The sequence below is a fragment of the Bacillus rossius genome, chromosome 8 (genome assembly GCF_032445375.1).
Source record: "Bacillus rossius redtenbacheri isolate Brsri chromosome 8, Brsri_v3, whole genome shotgun sequence".
Classification (NCBI taxonomy): domain Eukaryota; kingdom Metazoa; phylum Arthropoda; class Insecta; order Phasmatodea; family Bacillidae; genus Bacillus; species Bacillus rossius.
In genome coordinates, this window is record NC_086336.1 from 1879968 (window position 1) to 1899538 (window position 19571).

Here is a 19571-nt window from a genome sequence, read left to right on the forward strand (position 1 = left end):
CCGCAGGCCCTGCGCAGCCTGCAGCGCTCGCCGCAGCTGCTGCCGTGCTGGCAGCTCAAGCTGCTGCGCGCGCAGTTCCTGGCGCGGCCCGTGTCGGACCTGGTGGCCGTGGACGTGGCGCTGTCCCTGGAGCAGCGCCTGGGCCGCCTGCTGCAGTCCTGGGAGCCCGGTGCGTGGTTACACACTGTGCCCTTCAACGCCAGCTTCAAATAAACGCAATAACTTGAGACCCCGAAAAATGGTGAAGCACGAAATTCACGAAATTGGTTACCGTGCCGCGCGCGAGCCCACTTCGTTTGGAAGGACATGTGATAGCAGGGGAGTGTTCTGGGTGTCCAAACACCCCCCGAAATATTTATATATATATATATATATATATATATATATATATATATATATATATTTATATATATATATATTTATTTATTTACACTTGTCTAGCTGTTGCACATGCACTTAGATGAAACTAAGAAAGAACCCTTGATCCTATAACCCTTAATATTCAGCAATGAGTTTTCAGCAGTGTCTCGTTAATACAGTGAAACCCCGTATTTACGTTAACGGTATTTACGTTTTCCCGTTATTTACCTCCTTTGTTTTTGGCCCAATTTATTTTCCATAAGGCGGTATATGTCGTTTTCACGCTTGTTACGTCAGAAAAGTTGCTTCATTCCCGTTATTAACGTCTCGTTCAGTGTTTACAAACACAGAAACATAGCCGCCATAGAAGAAAGATACATCAAAAGCTGCGTATGTGAATGCGTTCGCGTCGTGAACAGTGCAAGTAACCTTGCACTATTCACAGTACTTCTATTTCCACAGCTTTCCGCTACGAGCGCTGGTAGTATCATTGGCTTTAGCGGTAAATGTATTTGACACATCTTTAACTCTTTGTCGTTATTAATATCTGTGAGAAAATGGAGAAAGTGAAACAACGAAAAACTATTACCGTTGCCGATAAAATCAAAATAATTGCCAAATTCGACGAATATGTTGGATCACGTGTGGACCTTGCGAAAGAACTTTCAATCCCTGTGAGTACTCTTAACACCATCATCAAAAGCCGAGAAACCATCACTGCAAATGCCGCGCAATGTGGGCCAAGTGCTAAAAAACGTAAATATGTGAAGGACTCGAAATTCAAACAGCTGGAAGATATTCTTCTTGAGTGGTTTTCTGGTGCACGTGCCGCAAATTTACCAATAAATGGTACAATACTGAGAGAAAAAGCACGTGTTATTGCCTCTAGGCTGGGAATTCAAGATTTCTCAGCTTCCAATGGATGGATTGATCGGTTTAAGCAGCGTCACAATATTGTTTACAAGGTGGTTTGTGGCGAAAGCAAAAGTGTGGATGTGGAGACTGTGGAACATTGGAAGGAAATGCTACAGGAAAAAATTGCTGGGTTCGACCCGAAAAATGTTTTCAATGCCGACGAAACAGGGTTGTTTTTCAATGTTCTACCAGACAAAACCTGTAGTTTTAAAGGGGAAACGTGTCACGGAGGTAAGCTCAGCAAGCAACGGATTACTGTGTTATTGCTTACCAATGCAGATGGAAGTGAAAAATTCCCCCTTTATGTCATTGGCAAAGTGAGGAAACCTCGATGTTTTAAAAACATCAAGTCACTCCCAACAAAGTACGAAGCAAACACCAAAGCATGGATGACCAATGCTTTGTTTCAGAGCCAGTTGCATGCATTTGATTCGAAAATGGCTTTGCAAAATAGGAAAGTTCTTCTTTTCATAGATCAGTGCTCTGCTCACAAAGCAACCATCCAGCTTCGCAACACTGATATTGTCTTCTTCCCAGCAAACTGCACGAGTGAGCTACAGCCCCTTGACTTGGGTATCATTCAGGCATTCAAGTTTTTGTACCGCAGATACCTAGTTTCAAGGGCAGTAACAATGCTTGATGTTGGAAAAGACCCTTCTTTGATGAAGATAAATCTGCTGACTGCATTGCATTTTAGTGCAAGAGCCTGGAAAGAAGTGAAAACATCAACAATTCAAAACTGCTTTGCAAAAGCTGGATTTGTGTTCCCAGAAAAGGCTTACACTCTCAGTGAAGATGATTACAGTGACATTGAAGATGTTGAAGGACATGAGAGGGTGTTGCAGGAGAAATTATTTCAAGATTACGTGGATGTGGACAGTCAGGTGATCACTTCGGAAGTGCAATGTATAGAAGATATTGTAGAAAGCCATGTCAGTACTTCTCAACAGGATACTGACGAAGATGATGATGATGATGAAGAAGTGACAACACCCACGAGTAAAGATGCTCTTGCTACTCTTCAAACTCTGCGAGACTACATTGGAGTATCTGCTGGTGAAAACTGTGATGGTGTTTTTGATAATTTTTATACTTTAGAGAAGCAGATCATGTGCATGAACACTCAAAGATGCAAGCAAACCAAGATTTCTGATTATTTTACAAAGAAATAGACCTAAGTTAGGCATGAAAGTTTTTGCACATAAGCCTACAAAACTTTTTTATGGTAACATTTTATCATGGCACACATTGCTTCAGTGTTGTATTCACACAATTTTATAAGTTATATGTTGTAAATTTATTTTGGTTTACATATGCCTAATGAAGGATTTTTTTAAGATATTTCGTTCACTGTGTCTTTTTTTGATGTCTCTGACTACTGAAGTAAAAGGAGTGCATTAAACCAGGTATGTTACATTTTAAAAATATGTTTCCCTCAATTTACACTTTCCTGGTATTTACACTTTTTGACTCTGTTCCCCTGAAAAGTGTAAATAAGGGGTTTCACTGTAATATCATAAAGTCGGGACACAAATTTATGTTATTTAAATCCAATATTTTAATTACGAAAGTGCTTAAATAGCCCCCGGACCCCCCTCCCTAGTACGGGGGCAGGGTGTAAGTAAACACCCCCCCCCCTCCCGAAAAGAAATCCTGGCTACGCCCCTGGTGATAGTTACTGTGTCGTTGAACGCCAGCTTCAAATAAACTCAGTAACATAGACAGACAATGACTTAACAACAGATGACAGTTAGATCCAAGTCCTCTCCGAAGTTGAATGATTGGCTACTTCATGAGAAATCCATACAATGTTTAATCAGCATATCCTGAATGCCACACACAATGTAGGAAACATTCAGCAAGCCATCAACCTGCCACCGCTTGTAAATAAAAAGGAAAATTGCAAACCCAAAAATAACATGTCAAAGCAAGATTCACTGTTGAAGTACATTTTAAAAGTCAACACAGTATGATAATGCATGTAACTAAGCATCTTTTCAGATATTTTTAAAACAGGCTGACATGCAAATTCTGAAATACTATGCCTAGTGTATTTTTTTTTTTTAAGTGATTTTGGTCTATCTCTTGCTGTATGGATGTACAGGATATATGAAACCAAACAATTTTAACATTTACGTGCATTTAGTAAAGTCATATTCTGATATGCATAAATTGTGAAACTGCAATTTAATGTTATTAAACCCTTAGTGCTTGCTACAACCAAAATGTTTGTAGTGCAAGGATTTTCCATTTGTGAACTGTTGATAGGTTGTAGGCTCTTCTTCTTCATCTTCAAGTTTTCAAGTCTCCACCTTGCATCAAATCATTAGATACTGTGACAGCTAATTTCTAAATGGCCGTGTTTTATCGCATAATCATCGCACTGTAATTTTAGGGCATTAAAATTTGGAGGAAAATTTTTTTTTGCATAAACGTTGGATAATGTTTTTGGTCTCGTTGTTAGATTCAGAGCGCTTTGTGTAGGTAGTTTTCCTGTAAAAAACTATGTACAGTAGAACCCTGTTATAATGAATCTGAAGGGAGTAGTTTATATGTTCACTATAGAGGGGAAACTTTATATCTGGAAAAACTTTTATATTGGCAATACATACTCAAAAGCAAAATCTTAACTAGGGCCTATACATTGGCCTAAGCCAAGAAAAGAACGAATGAAAATTCTCAAAGCAACAGTTTTATGAGCAAATGCAGATATTATTTTTAATGCAATACACATGTACAAACTTTCTATTAATGGTTCTTCGACATCGGCGTATTTTCCTTTTTTCAGGCGTTTAATACTCTGTGACGTATTCGCAGCTTGAGAAAGAAGATTGTTCAGCTTGTTTAATATTGTACTTAATGTGGATGTTGCAATTCCCAGTTCCTTTGCTATTAACACGTGCGGGACAGTGGGGTTGGAGTCTACCTTTTCAATAATGTCCAGTTTATCTCGCACAGATAATGCCTTACGTTTTTTACCGCGTTTTTCACCCTTTTTTATGTACGTATTTCTTATTGAAGCACATTTGCAGCTTAATAACACGAAATTCTTTTTACCGTCAAAAGTAAATAAACGAAAAATAACGCGTCTGGCGTATCATGTAGTATCGCAGTTGCTAAAGCTGGAACGAAATTTTCTCACTTTCTATGGAAAAATTTAGTCCACAGAGTTCTATCTAGTGGTAGTCTTACGAACCTTACTCGATCAAAATGTCCGAAATGTGAACGATAAAAATGAGACGTAAAAATATTGAATTTGCTGCTATAATGTACATACGTATTTGTGTGGCAGTAATTTATGTTTAAGTTTGATAACATATTAAATGTACACGCGTTCACCCATTCTTTAACTATGCAGGGAAAACTATTTTTTATTTTCACCAAACTGATCAGTGATCACCATTTCTGGCTACACGTAGGCTACCGAGGCCACTCGAATACATCTTGTTTATATTATGAACAGTGGACAATCGAGTAGCGTATTGCGGAGAAAAACTTCAATGTGATCCAGAATAGACGTTTTGTGAAAAAACTTGTAATTATATGACAATATTTGAGATAAATGTGCATTATGTCGGCAAAATTTGTTCGTGGTACACGGGAAAACGTATCAACATTGACAAAAGTTGTGCGCTATATCCAATAAAGTAATGCATAACTTCACATCATTTTGCCGGGACTGAGATGGAAATTCACAATAAACGGGAATTCATTATAGGCGGGTTCACTATAAACGGGTTCTACTGTATTTTAAAGTTAAAATCTAATTTTTATTCGGGTATTACCGCATTATAATTTAATTAACAGAAATATGAAGTTGTCTGATATGTAAATTTTGGTTTAAAGATATTTTCAAATGTTATAACCTTTATCTGTTCTGTCTTCATCGCAGCAGTGTACCGCTTATAAAAATGTAGACAGCGCTAGTTCGCATCATTCACGTTTGGTTATGTTGATTCCTGTATAGAGCGCGATAAAACATCGCTGCAGCCGCTGACAGTTATATTCATGTTTAAAGGCTTAAGTGGTACTCTCTCCCGGTAAAAACTGCAGTTAGCCGACACCACGGACGTTATTCATGGCCCAAACACCCACGTTGAATTTAGCTTTTAAGTTAACATATTCTGCTGTAAGAAAACAAAATCATCCAAGATTTTTAATTTTTCTGAGGAAAAAAAGATGAAGAATTTTAGTCTTGGACTTTCCGAAGCGTCACACATTGCTAATGACAATACAACTTCAGGTTCAGGGTGACCACGAAGCTGAGACACGGAACACACAGCTGTCACCCGGGTCTGTGGAACCCTGCTCAAGACAGATATGGTGCTGCTCATATTCTAGGGGAGCTTACGGTGAACATGTTAGGTTTTTGTGTCTCATATTAAAGGTGGAAGCCCTTGTTCATATTGGCATTTGACTTCATTTGGCGACTAACTGGTGTGTGTATTTCACAGAGCTGGAACCTGTCCTCAAGGAATATGTGTCGAACAACCTGTCTTCAGTCAGCAGTGATGTGGCGTGCAAGCTGGCTTCGTACCTCACCCTCCGGAACATTCCTTCTCAACAGAAGATCATGTCTGCTTTGGAAGGTACTTATTCCGTCTTGAATTCTTAAATCATTAGAGTTGTGTGAACATTTGGTAATGCAATCAGTTTTGAAAGCTTCGGAACTGTCATTTTCCATTTTGATACGAAACTCTTTAAATGAATGTTAGTTAAATTAAACCTTCCATGTGAAAAGAATATTCAAGAGACCAATAAATGTTTCTTAGCATTATATGAAATTACTGTTGGACAAATTTAGAGCCATGCAGAGGTTTTAATTTACTTTTTCTTTAAAGCTGCCTCCTAGAAGGAAGGCACCAAGGGTGGGGGGAGGGGGAGGGGGAGGGGGTTTGTTGTGTTTTTATTATTGTTACGATCGCGCTTGGCTGCAGTGCTTGGCATCGCCGCGCTCGTTCGGCCTGTCTGCGCCCCCTTCCACCCGCATCCTCTCCCTGGTATCTCGTGTCATACTATCTCGCGACATCCTGACCTTCGCAGCGCGCACCTGCCTGAGATCGAGTTGCGTAAAAGAGGCCGCACTGCGGCATAAAAGGACTCAGACATGTTTATCGGCGCGTTTTGTGGGAACCCGATGCTTGTTGCGTTTATCGGCGTTCTTTGAGCAACCGCCGCGTCCTTCGACAGGACTCACGACGCGTTTCTGGACATTTCGACGGTGAAGGTCGCGCGATATCTCGGAGACATTCCCGATTGTTCTTGACGGGAACCCAAGGGCTATATAAGGAGGTTGGGCCGACCTTCGAGTCAGTCTGAGTGGGGAGTTCTCCCGCGGCGGAGTTTCCGGGCGATAGTGCCGCGGGTGCGGCAGAGTGGCGAAGTCCTTGGACGAAGGTTCCAGGGCAGGGAGTGAGTGAGTTCAGTGGAGTCGGGAGTTTCCGGGCGATAGAGTCGCGGGCGCGGCGGAGTCCCGAGTGAAGTTGCGAGCGAGTCATCGTGTGGGATCTCGGCGAAGGGTGTGACGGCGGCGGCGGAGTGCGGCGACGGAGTCCCGCGGCGGAGACCCACGAGGGGTGCTGCGGCGAGAGTTGCGCCGGAAGTGCGGCCCAGCGAGGTGTGTGAAACGAGTGACTGGGGAATAGACCTTTCTTTTACGTGTAATTAATTATCTGCCAATTTAGAAAATTATTTGTAAGTGGCAAGTAGTGGTAATAAATAAAACTGTGTGTGTGATAAAAATCTTTAATTGGGCTATCCTTTACGAACCCGAGGTAAATCGTAACATTATTATTACTGCTACTACTTTGCAGAGTTGCTAAAAGGCCAGTTCACTACTTTACTTTAGTACAAAATGTCTTGTTGTCACACAAACATGAAAAATGTTACTATATTGTTTTCATAAATAGCAAAAAAAAAAAAAATATTGGTTCTTTCTAAGCTAATGTTTACGTTCTGATCCGGATAATGGCCTCAGCTAGAAAATTAATTATTTGTAGCAAATATGTATTGATATATGGTAGTGCCAAAATACAAATATACATTGTATCTACTGTTTAGTATTTAGGCATCATTTTATTCAACTGTAATTATGAATGTTCAATACCTTTTTGTGCAAGGATTTTTAACAGTCACAGTTTTTTTTAATATGTTGTAAAAATAAGAGAAATCGTGAAAATTATAGATTCGGGTAAGACTGGAAAACCTATACAGTAAAACCTTTTTGTTGCGACCACCTCTCTATTACAACCCAATTTCGAGGGACCGTGAAAAAATTGCCGAAAATCCGAAGAAAATCGGACAGAAAATAAGTTTCTTGTGGTGAGTAGCGTGTTACTGCGTTTCTCTTGCCGCGTGCTTCCTGTCAACCACTGTCAGCGCTTGACAACCCCCATTCCACGTCCCTTTGCCGGCAGGGTGCAGATAAAGGTTTTTGTGGCAACGTGTTTACGTTTAGCTTTTTGCGAGTGTCGTCTAGTGTGGTACGCAGTTAAGGCAAAGCTACCTGCTGGATTTCTCTTGATTTTGTTTACTATTGGTTGACAATATTTGCTTAGTTTTTGAAGTCCAATTTGGTATTTTTTCTGGCTTGAATTTGTGAACTATTGTTGATGACTTATGCAGGTTTTTCTTTTTTTTCGTCTTTTTTTTTCTTCCTATGTTGTGTATTATGACTTATTAAATAAAATACCATTAAATATTAATTACTATTAATACAACGCAGGAAAAACCTTCCGGCCGCAGCGTGTGAACACGGTAGTCGGCTCACCCTCTCCCAGAACCGTGCGCTGCGGCCGATCTCGGATGCTGCTTGTACTTGTTAGCAATCACGTTATCTGCTTCATTTTAACGAGGAGAGTAAAAATATATTAAAACTGTCAGCAAATTGATAAAAGCTTTATGTGTCCGCAAAACAGGGCACGACACTGACCCGCCAGTTGTTTTCATTCAAAACGTGGCTAAAGAACTTGCATGGATCAGGCTGAAAACATCCGGCAATACGTGTAGGTTATAAGGAATCGTGTTATGATTTGAGATGTTATGTTTTTCGAGTAGATATACACAGCGACCGACTGGATGCACGCCCGCCTCGACTTGTTTTAACTGCCGCAAAGATGTTTGTCTTGACAGCTCAAGCAATTATCATTTCCCGTTGGTTGACAGAAAAAGGTCACTTCACCCAGCATAAAAAAAAGGCTACGCCACTTATTCCCCACGCAGGAAACACACTGGCTGCCGTCTGTCTCCCTCGCATTTATCTTTTTTCTAACATTCCACGTCTCACCTCTCGCGCGAGCAATAATGAAGCGACCACGCATTGGACCGTTTTATGCTTTGTTTGGTGACAGCAGCTTTATTTTATTCTGTATATTCCTTTTCATAGGACCCTTGCTATTAAAATACATTTATATTTAAGTTTGAAAGCTTGTAAATTCCTTGCCAGAGATGATGAGCTAGCCTTGAAGAATGTTACCGAGGGGAGGGAGGGGTGAGCTTATGCGTCATGAAGCCGCTGCCGCCAGCCAGCCGGGCGAGCTTCGTGTGCGCCCACTCACGTTGCAGAACCTACCGCTGCCATATTTTTAAAGGAAATGTCCCATTATTTTTTTGTTATTCTTACATGAACATTATTGGAAGTATTAAAGCCGACACAAAAATACGCTGTGTGTTAAAATAGATTTTAATGATTGTTTATTTCGTTTTTTTTAATTTTTAGTTTTTTTATGTTTTTCACATTCTGGTCAAAATGTCCAATTTTTTGACGGTTCCCGAGAATGTATTCGTAAAATCACTGCTTCGTTAAATCTGGGGTTCGTGACATCGGGGTTCTAGTGTATTTAACTACGGCAAGCAGAAAACGTACATGTAAACTAACACATATTTTCTTTAGAGGTGGCCTGTAGGGAGACGGACTTGTCATGAAGGTTGAAGTGTGTTTAAAGCAAAGCTGTCCAGCATTGTGAGTGACAGCATTCTGCCATTGTACGGCTGGTTTCTTAGGGGGGTAGCGGTGTGGGAGGGGGGGGGGAGGGGGTTGAAATGAACTGAAAATTTCGGAAAACATCTATTACGACTCCCCCTCTATTACGACCCTATTCCTGGGAACCGTGAGGGGTCGTTTCAGAGAGGTTTGACTGTATTTAGATTACATAACTTTCAGCTGTACTACATCAGAAAATGCTTGTAACTAATTCTTTCATTTACAATAGATGGACGAGTGGTACAGCCTGATGCAAGGGAGAGTTTGAATACTGTTTTTAGTTTGATGTCCTTTTATCGTTGAAGTAAAAACAATTATTATTGTTCTATGTGTATTTAATAAATAATTTTCTTATTCCCTGGAAAACCCAAATAAAAAATTTAGAAAAATACAATATGCTAGTGTTTAAAAGGAAAGGCATGTTGATTCCACCAGTTTAACCTTGGAGCAATACTCGGTATTATCAATTTGACGTAGTATCGACTGGTATCCAAGTATGTGAACACCTCTATTCTAATGCTACTTCAACTTTGTGACTATTTAACTAAACTTGTTGCAGGAGAATGCAGAAACCCTCTCGTGGTGCATAAAAAACTACAGAAGTATGGGTTGTCTGCAGCTGCATCACTCAAGATATCGCAGTTCAGGAAGTGTTCCGCTCACTGAACACGCATGCGTGAACCAGTGCTTATTGCTCCATACTGCATGTTGATATGTACAAAAGTCATTTCATTCCTGTTGTGCTGTATACATTTGTGTGACTATTTATATTAGTTTTTTGTTAACTTTTGTAAAACTTTATTTTAGAATAAAGTGCATTTTTGTAAGAATATTCACAAGTATTGAAAACATTTTATGGAATCCTATGTTGCACATTGGTTAGTTAAAATATTACACACGTAAGGCAGTATGTTTAGGGTAGGTATTACATTTCACCTGAAATTCAAGGTAAAGATGCTACCAAATTGCAATTTTATTCCCCACACATGCTGGGACACCGCAGATTCTACATGTTGTATCAACAAACTCTACTACAGCTGCATTTCTTCATTCATGGATTTTTTTTTATTTTGTTGCTTTGCATTTCGTATTTTTTTTATTTTATCCAGGTACATATCACAAATTCTTGCATATGACTGCATTTAACTCAGCCAGTCTTCATTCTTTGGTCGACGTTCATGATAAACAAAACTGTCGTACTTGCATGTTCTTAAGAAGTGATTCACATGCGAGTCCTGGTGCGCCCTTACATGACGCTGGTACTCTACTCTATTCCCGTCTCGTCAGACGTGTGCTACACGAGTGTATTTGCTTTATTCACGCACGAGACTAATACCAACATGCCAAACCCTGGGGCACTACAAGGCGCTCCTCTCTCTTCTCTGGAAAATTAACTTATATTCACAATCAAACAATTCAAATCGCACGCACTGCTTGCACCACTCACTGCGTTCACTGGTCCTCACGCTCTGGTTGTACTCGGAAATGAGATTGCACATCACAGTTCGTAGGTTTGCACCCCTACTTAACTAACAGCCCTTGCGTTCAGCAAACGTAAACACATAAACAGACTCGTTAGGACACAAGGCCTGGAGCCTCCAAAGTGTGCTATAAAAACTGTGATCTCTGGTCAGCTGATTTACAATGATTACATGCGCTGAACCAAATATCTTAATAGTACGACAATATGGGAAACTCGGGTATTGGCGAAGCCCGAGACACGTTACTGCATTGCTTTCTAGCTACATATTTTCTACTCTACGCCACTAGATGGCACTACCTCACTAGTCTCACGCACTTTAAGGAAATGTAGTAACACCCATGTCACCAGGTTCACTGACATGATATATTCTTGAGTGTCAATTTTAATATAGAACCCTGTTATAATGTTTTTCATGGGAGCACAAGAAAAAAACATTATAAGCAGGAAAACGTTATAAGCAGGAAATCTCAAATTAGCTCTTAACAATGTTCGAGCTTTGTACCAATGGACTCACCAAGCTATGTAAACAACTTTAATGTTAAAACCAAAGATAGTATACTTGATACATGAATTTTCTGAAACAAGCCAACAATTTTTCAACTTCGTCTTGTTCCCTGGTTAAATTTTGTTTGTCTTTAAAGATACACTGCCACATTTTTTGTAAAATTGTCTCACTATTCATAATGACAACATTAAGTGTGAGAACGTCTACTCCTTCGCCACCTGTAAATGTTTAATTTTGGGATTCCTACGTATGAATGAAAAAAAAAAAAATATTTGTAAGCAATAGAAAACACTTTTAGTTATGCCCTCGCTCAATGGTTGGCAACTTAAATATCGTAGGACTATGTACGTGCATCTGAATACCCACTGGAATGGCAAGGAAGAGAAGAGTTGACTAAGGGTGCCAACTGACACGTAACTATGAACATTGTGTACCTTCAGTATATTGCATAAAATTGTATTTTAACAAACTTCATGTATTGTATGGCAGTGATTGTAAACTTAAACAGACATTAAGGATTTTATCTTAAGTGTTGGAATAATTTAGTTTTAAAACATTCTTTCCCCATTTATTGAATGTTAGAAAGCAAACCTTATAAGCAGGAAATAAATACATTGTCCTAATGGGGGAAATATTGGGACTTTAAAAGTATGACATTATAAGCAGGAAAACATTATATGCAGGAACATTATAACAGGGTTCTACTGTATATGTATACACACACACGTGAGCCTCAGATGGTAGTTGTTTTCATTTATTTGCTTAGTGTCATAATAAATATCTTTATTATCTTTTTTGTCACTGTACACATATTTCGACTGGGTAGGATGCAGTGACAAGTGTAAGTGCACCATGAACTGATAAAGTTTGGGAATCCCTGCTTTAAGGCATCACAGGTAATAATGGAAGATAATTTTGATGTGAATACTGATGCTTCAACAGTATCATCTGCTCTCGAGTTGCAAAGCGATTTGATCAATCCTCTACTACTAGGTGTGTTAGATCAAGAAGTCCCGAGGATCACAGAGAATGCCCACTTTAATTCCAAGAAGATGGTGGTGAAGTAATTAAGGTTCTAGGAGTGGTCTGGGGTGCAAGTTCAGTGAGAACATTACCACACGGGGCATGTTGTCCAATGTACTACAGATTTATGATCCCTTGGGATGGAATTGTCCAGAAGTGTTCCAAGCAAAGCTGCTCCTAAACCCATGGCTGTCAGGTATTGAGTGGGATAAACCCCTACTGTCAGACCTGAAGGAGACGTGGCGTGAGCACCTGTGGCAACAGCACTTTCAAACAGCATGGTTTCAGTGATGCATCCATCAATGGCTACTCTGCGGCAGTAACTGAGGTTAGGCGTGGGGAAGGCACAGATAGCAGATAGATCTGGGACTCAATCATCACCGGAAATGAATCACAAGTAACTAGAAGGTGCGTGCCTGGCACACAAGGGTAGGTTCAAAGCTTTATGAATGGTACAGAAACATCAGTGCTTAAGACTAACTCAAGCATTACGAATTTATTTTGACACTTACGACACATCAGTTTTCTTGAGCAGAGAACACAGCACACGAGCGGAAACAAGGCAACAGTTTAAATGCACGCAGAGCCGTGAGGCTGTCACGGAGCGTCGACCAGGCCGAAGGCGCGCAGCACGCGGACCGTGCCGGCACAGGCCACGCCCGCTCTCAGCACCTGGTAGCGGCCCTCTGCACTGAGGTCCACCACGGTGGAGCCGTGCCTCCGGTCTGCCTGCGCGCCCAGCCGGCCAGCGTCCACCACCGCTCCCAGCCGCGCCCACAGGTGCGCGAACTCGCTGGTTTGCAGCGAAGCCGCATCGCCCGACGTGTTGGCGCTCGTGAGAGCCAGCGGCACGCCGCACGTCGCTGCCAGCTGCAGCACGAAGCTGCACTCGGGCACACGCACACCCACCTGCGCACACCACACGAGTCGTGCACACCTGCGCACACCACACGAGTTTGTATCCCAGTCCAGTGATCTATCTGTGCCATCCCCACGCCTAACCTCAAAGTACTGGTTAGAAATGTACATCAAGTATTCTACTGGAATCTATGTATGGAATAAAGTAAATTAAATGTGTGCAATAATAAGTTTTTTTTGTGTTGGGGGGTAATCCATATTCTTAGCTGCAGGGTGGTTTTTTTTTAAAATGTGCCAGTCAATTGGTAATTTATTATTTAAGGTAGTCGCCGGCAGGAAGTGTCTGTGGAAGGTTTAGTAGTTTCATAAACTTTTTCATGAGAAACTTCCTGTAAATATAATTTATTCACATTATAAATAAAAAAATTACTTGATAAATTATTAAAATTAAACATTAGAATAAACATTCAGCATATTTATTTATTTTCATTATCAATTCAAATTTGCTCTATTATTTTAGTAAATTAAAAAATTAATTTTATTAATGTGTTTATATTAACATTGAACACTGAATATGTATCTATTAAAGTTCTAATTTGATTGATTTTATAATTTACCAACTGTATTTAAAATATCACACCAGTAATTTTATTATTTTATTTCTATTAATTATTTGCATGCAAAATTAAATATAGTTTTTTATGCCAAGCAAGTATAACTTCTAATGCATGTACATTAGTACACGCACCACAATTTTTTTAAAGAATTTTGTTCAAACATACATCCTTTATAATGAAAATTTTTTTTGTGATGAAACCCATTCAGCACAGACTGATACGTACATATATACAGGTAGTCCCACTTATCCGTACTGATTGGGGTGGAAACCTGTTCGGATTAACTGAATAACTGCCTTAATGAAACAACATATGTATAGTAAAACACATCTCTTACACATTTAGATATGATCGCGTAACACGGCCTGAAACATTTTTACAACCACAGAAGCATTAAACAGGTTCATAATTGGGTCAAGACATCAAGAATAATTTTTGAAATAAAAGAATTTCAAGTTGTTAGTAAAATACTTCTTACCTTAAACTCTTACAAGTATTTTTGGATTAGGGCAGTGGTTGACGATTTTTGCAAATTTTTGTGTTATTTGATCGAAAATTGAGTCAGCATAACATGATTTATATATATATATACACACACACACACACACACACATACATACATATAGCTGTTAAAGAGGAAAGTCCAACCAATTTTTAGAGATATAGTTGAATGCAATATAATTTTTACAAAATCAAAAAAACATTTTTGAAATCAGAAGATACATTCTTTTAAATTTAAATTTTGAAAGTGTTTCAAATGAATATTCACTAGTAAAAATATAATTTTTTTAAAAAATATTTTTGATTAATATGTTTGGATAATTTTATTTAGTACCACAGAAAAATTGCTATCTCTTGACTTTGGTCTGACAACTGAAATCAGAGCAATAGATGCACTGAATACCCAAAACAGAATATTTCCTTGAATGCTACAAGGTTAACGGATAGTTGTCAGTAGCACCAACGGAACACGATGCAATCTCCCTAGCTGCGTCGCTATTGGCTGTGCAGATAACGCGAGTACAGGGATGCCTCCTCGTCGATATTTTGCAGTTTGAAATCGTTGTACGTGGTTGTAACATGGCATAACTCCGGCCTCTGCTAATAATGACGCCTTAAATAAGAATGTGTTATGTTGCTCTGTTTTCTTAAGGTTCCATAATTATTTTAATAATCATTTTTAATCTATTATGAATAGGTATTTAAGATATTTTGTTCTTGCTAAAAAAAATCTTCATTATTTATAAGTATCCATTTTGGTTAGATTTTACATAAATTTAAATGTTTTTTATTATTAATTATTTTATTTCTCTATTTGCTTGTTCAGTTAAAATTATGATGTGTATTAATTACATTAATTTTCGAAGCATCTTCTGGTTTACTTACTATGCTGTGAAATTCTAGACGCATAAGAACGACACCCGAGTTTCTTGTGAGTGCAGTATTGTGAAAACTCACCACTGTCACACACCGAGCTTCTCAACCTGGTGCAAAGTAAATGTCCCCTTAAAACAACTTTGGGAGACTGGTTGAGCTTTTAGTTTCAAACGCAAAAGAATAACTGCAATTTCATCTATATATCTGTGCCTCTATATTTATTTTACTAAGTTTTATTTTATTAAGTTAACATAAACCAACAAAACATGATCTCAGCCAACAGTTTAAAAAGTTTTAATTTTTAGTGCTTAGAGTTATTAAAGTCCCGTAAGTAATAGTTTCAGATGTTCCAGTCTCTTCAAAGTAGTAATCTAATTGTCACGCTGTAGACATCACTGAGAATTGAAGTGAGCTGGCCGAAGGTGATGTGTTACGGGCTACCAGGGCGCCCTAGCCGTCCTGGGTCCCGAGGAAGGGAGCGGGGATGCGGACGTCATGCCTGCTCCAGGCTCTTGAACCCTGTCCAACAGGGAGTGGCTCGTAGCGCTCAGGAAGGTAGCCCGCCAGGACGCGAGGCGAAGACAAGCGCCGAACACAAGCGGTTGCCACGGATGCTTCCCTAAATTAAGATAATTATGAATTTAGCAAAGTATAACAAATTTCTACTAGGCACACAGACTGACTAATTACTGGTTAAGAAAGAGATTAGGGACAACATCCGTTGACTATCGACTAGCCGACTACATTTTCGTACAACGACCGACTGAAGTCTTGCTGTGTGGTCGCCGATGAACTGAGGTGGTCAGTCTGCTAGCGCAGCACGGAGTCCCTGCGGGGTGGCAGTGACTCATAAAAAGGTGCTTTCTTTCGAAAGAAAAGGGGGGACTTTACCTTCTGGACCAAAAAGTTCCGAACATTTCCGAGGGGGTGGTCGAGAAATACTGACTTTGATATCTCGACTTTGGTGTTAGTGGCCGATCGCAGCGTGACCTACTGAGGAGTGGCTGAAACAAGAAGAAATCGACTAGTGAATCTCTCGCACGAGGCGACTTCGAAAGCATGGAGCTTTTGGAGGAGACTAGTGCAGCGCTCTGGTGGTTTGAAAATGAATTACAGGGCACTGCTTGTGGCGTGAGTCGCCAGGGGGCAGGCGTTTAGCGGGCATTCTAACACCCAGGGGAAATAACTCGCAAATCCGCCACGAGAGGGCAGAGGCTGTACTTTCGAAGACCGATGGCTTTGGCCGGTCAGTGCCCTGGGTAGGGTTCCCTGGAAAGGCGCAAGAGGGGGGGAGGTGGAAACTGCACGACGGTGGGAAATTAGGCTCTACAGAGGCCAGAGACATGCCGATACGTTGGGTAAAACGACTCGCGAGTGTGCCTCTAGGTGCTTGCCTCAGGAAAGCTCAGAGAAAAACAGGCCCCTGGGAAAACGCAGGGATAAGCCGTCTTGATCACGTAAGTAATAGACTATTGGTATTGTGTTCTAGATTAGCACAAGTAGGGCTCTACTATATAATACAATACCTGAAATTTAGTTTCATTAAGAAAAGTATTTTGTGCAAAAAAACATGTGAATGTTCCGTGACCAAAACCCCCATATTATGTACTATGTTTTTCCATAAGAATGTGGGACGGTAATGACGTGTGCTCCGTGTTGGTGACGTTATCAATATAGAATTCCACACACAATACCTCCCAAACTGACAGCCAATACTTGAAGGTGAGCTCATGTAATTAATTTGATCCATCTACCAATCACGTCTACTGACTCGCAGTGCTTACCTTGAGGGTTTCCGGGTTGAGTGACGGGTTCAGAAGCGGAGAGCGGTTCAATACAAGTGTCACTGGTCCCGGTAGCAGTGTATTTAACAACCGGCGTTCAAGGTGCTTCACGTCCGCCCACTGTCCGATGTCTGACACTTTACCGACACATATCGAGACAGGGTTAGCGAGATTTCTTCCTTTAATAGCATACAGTTTCGTAACGGCGTGACTATCCTGTGCATTGCAAGCCAGGCCGTAAACAGTGTCAGTGGGCACGGCTACCACGCAGCCCTGAGAGATCACTTGTGCCGCGAGAGACACCGCATCGCTGACAATCCCTGCAGCACTCACAGGTATTACCTTACACATGTGGTATAACTGCTTGCCACACATGTACTGATTTTTAACTTCCCGTACAACATAACCTCAACATCTAGAGTCTAGACACTCCTTACTCTACACCATAGATATGTACTGTAGACCAAGTAGGTTCAACTATTGTAGTAAGACAATATAGGAAAGTCGTCGAAAAAAAGAGACACACATTAAGCAGCGCATTCTAGTAAAAGCGCCTGAATCTACAAAATTTAATGTTATCTGGCAACTTTGAATGTACGTTTTTTCCCATATTTATGCAGTTGTAATTATTTATTATTGCAGGAAAATTTTGTGCAATGTTTGTTTGCAACTATTACGATGTTGTTAACTGCTCGAAGTCGGTGTTTTAAAGTTAAATTTTTTTATGCGGGTTGGTGCCGAAGTGTTCTACATGTGCCGGCAATAACCTGTTTCATATTCTCTTACATGAACACCAGGGGAAATATCAAGCGTATCGATTAAGTATGTTTCATTGTTAATGTGGTATGATCTGTCTTGTACGAACACAATACTGTGTACAAATGGGGGAAGCCTACAACTCATGTAGTTTCGGTTCCCTACCACGTTCGTGCAACTTCGGATTTCTCTCAAAAATTGAAATTAAAAAAATCGAAGGGTTAGGTTAGGTTAGTCACAACATGCTTGCTTTCATGGGAAACTTCTGATTTAGCGGCTGAAGTGGCGTTAATACCAAAACGCAAAACTTCGGAAATCTTCGGAAATTCTTGCAGGGAACCGAAACTATGTGAGTTGTAGGCTTCCCGTACAAATGACCGTACTTTGTGGAGGTCAGATAATTTATGCAGAGCTACTTCCTCTGTGTAAAAATCCAGTGCTTACACAAAAATCAGTTGACATGTATTATTACTACTAGGCCACAGTTAGGTATTTGATTGAAAGTCATAGGTATCGATATACTTGTAATGGGGAAATTATAAATAACATATAACCACACACTAGCAATTTTAATTATTTATTAATGGAAATATCTCAGGCTTATTCTTAATACTAATACTTATTACTTTCAAATTTCCTAACCACTGGTTGGCACTGCAGAGCACATAAAATTGTCAAATGACTGGAGTGACAATGCGCATATTCTTTTACTAAGCAAATGTCTTTTAATTCGGGTACGAAAATATTTTACACAGTTTCAGTTCATAAATTGGGGTTCTTAAAAGTTTTTACCTCGACTAGATAAAATTGACTTAGGTCGGTAGAGCTCTGAGGCTCTCGCTCATCAGACCACTCGGTGATGACTGTTGTGCGCAAAAAATAAATACATCAAATTATATTCTCGTAGTTAACATTACTTTAGTCCAGTTTATCAATGTTTATTTTATATTTAGGCCTCGATTTGACGATGTGTATATGAGAGACGTGATGATTGACATAGAAATGGAGTAACTGACTTACATTTCTTACTCCGTATTATTTCACTCCTAATTACTTTATCTTTTTAGATAAAGTCCTATAAATGCTTGTTCACTTCCTAACAATGCAAATATAAGATCCTTTTTTGCGGATGCCTATCTTTTACTAGCTATTTTGCAGGATAATTTTTACGTCAACATTTTGTAAGAGTTCACTCTTAAGCAGGCCATTACATTTCCCTAAAACTTCTTAAATTAAGTCTGTTTAACAATGCAATGCCTGACGGATTTTAAATAACGGCTTGTGATTGGCCGAAAACCAAAAACAATTACATTATTTAACATCAAACTCATAAAATCCGTGCGGAACAATAGCGCGGAACACAAAATCTTTCATTAATTTAAAATAAATAATTACTGAAATAATCAGTGTTGTTAAGTAACGAATTACAAGTAATCGGATTACTTGTAACGATTACTTTTCAAGTAATTTATACTTGTAACGAATTACATTTAAAAAATGTAATTCGTACTTGTAATCGGAATACATAACATTAATTGTAATCGTTACATTAAGGTAATCGATACTTTATATTAACTTGCCGTTACTTTTATTCTCGGAACATATAATGAATACAGTTAACAAGAAGAACATACATTTTTGTATTAGTAAAGTTTATAAGTTTACGCTTGTAGTGCTAGTGACTTGCAGTGTATCCAACTTTACCCTATCCTAAAATCTGCATTTTTAAAATTTAACACATCAGTGCCGTCAAGTGCTCCCGTTGAGCGTCTTTTTACTGTTGGTAAAGATGTTTTTGCCATCAAGAGAGGGAATATATTTGATGAGAACTTTAAAATGCAATTGTTTTGTAAGGTCAATTCCAGAATTTAAAGAGTTATTTTTATTACAGGTAGCTACTTGTATGAAGTCT

At 39.5% G+C, this 19571-nt stretch overlaps 2 protein-coding genes across 2 annotated transcripts in view; one reads left to right on the top strand and one right to left on the bottom strand.

Annotated features, from left to right (window-relative positions):
* The window catches only part of LOC134535448 (anaphase-promoting complex subunit 1), a 74334-nt gene extending 64246 nt beyond the window's left edge, over positions 1-10088 (top strand). The window contains exons 32-34 of the mRNA XM_063374554.1: positions 7-169; positions 5730-5864; positions 9816-10088. Of these exons, the coding sequence (XP_063230624.1) occupies positions 7-169; positions 5730-5864; positions 9816-9922 (405 nt within the window). The 3' untranslated portion in view covers positions 9923-10088. The remainder of the gene's footprint in view (positions 1-6; positions 170-5729; positions 5865-9815) is intronic.
* A 2649-nt stretch (positions 10089-12737) lies between these two features.
* On the bottom strand, positions 12738-17396 carry LOC134535451 (threonylcarbamoyl-AMP synthase). Its single transcript, XM_063374559.1, has 2 exons — positions 16904-17396; positions 12738-13176 (listed from the first exon to the last, which is right to left on the bottom strand). The coding sequence occupies exons 1-2, from the start codon at positions 17276-17278 to the stop codon at positions 12865-12867; spliced, it is 687 nt and encodes a 228-aa protein (XP_063230629.1). The 5' UTR covers positions 17279-17396; the 3' UTR covers positions 12738-12864.
* Between the last annotated feature and the right edge of the window lie 2175 nt (positions 17397-19571).

Coding starts and splice junctions, on each gene's coding strand:
- LOC134535451 (XM_063374559.1), bottom strand. CDS start 17,278: ATGTGTGGCAAGCAGTTATACCACATGTGTAAGGTAATACCTGTGAGT. Junction 13,177..16,903: donor TCAACCCGGAAACCCTCAAG/GTAAGCACTGCG, acceptor TGGTGTGCGCAG/GTGGGTGTGCGTGTGCCCGA.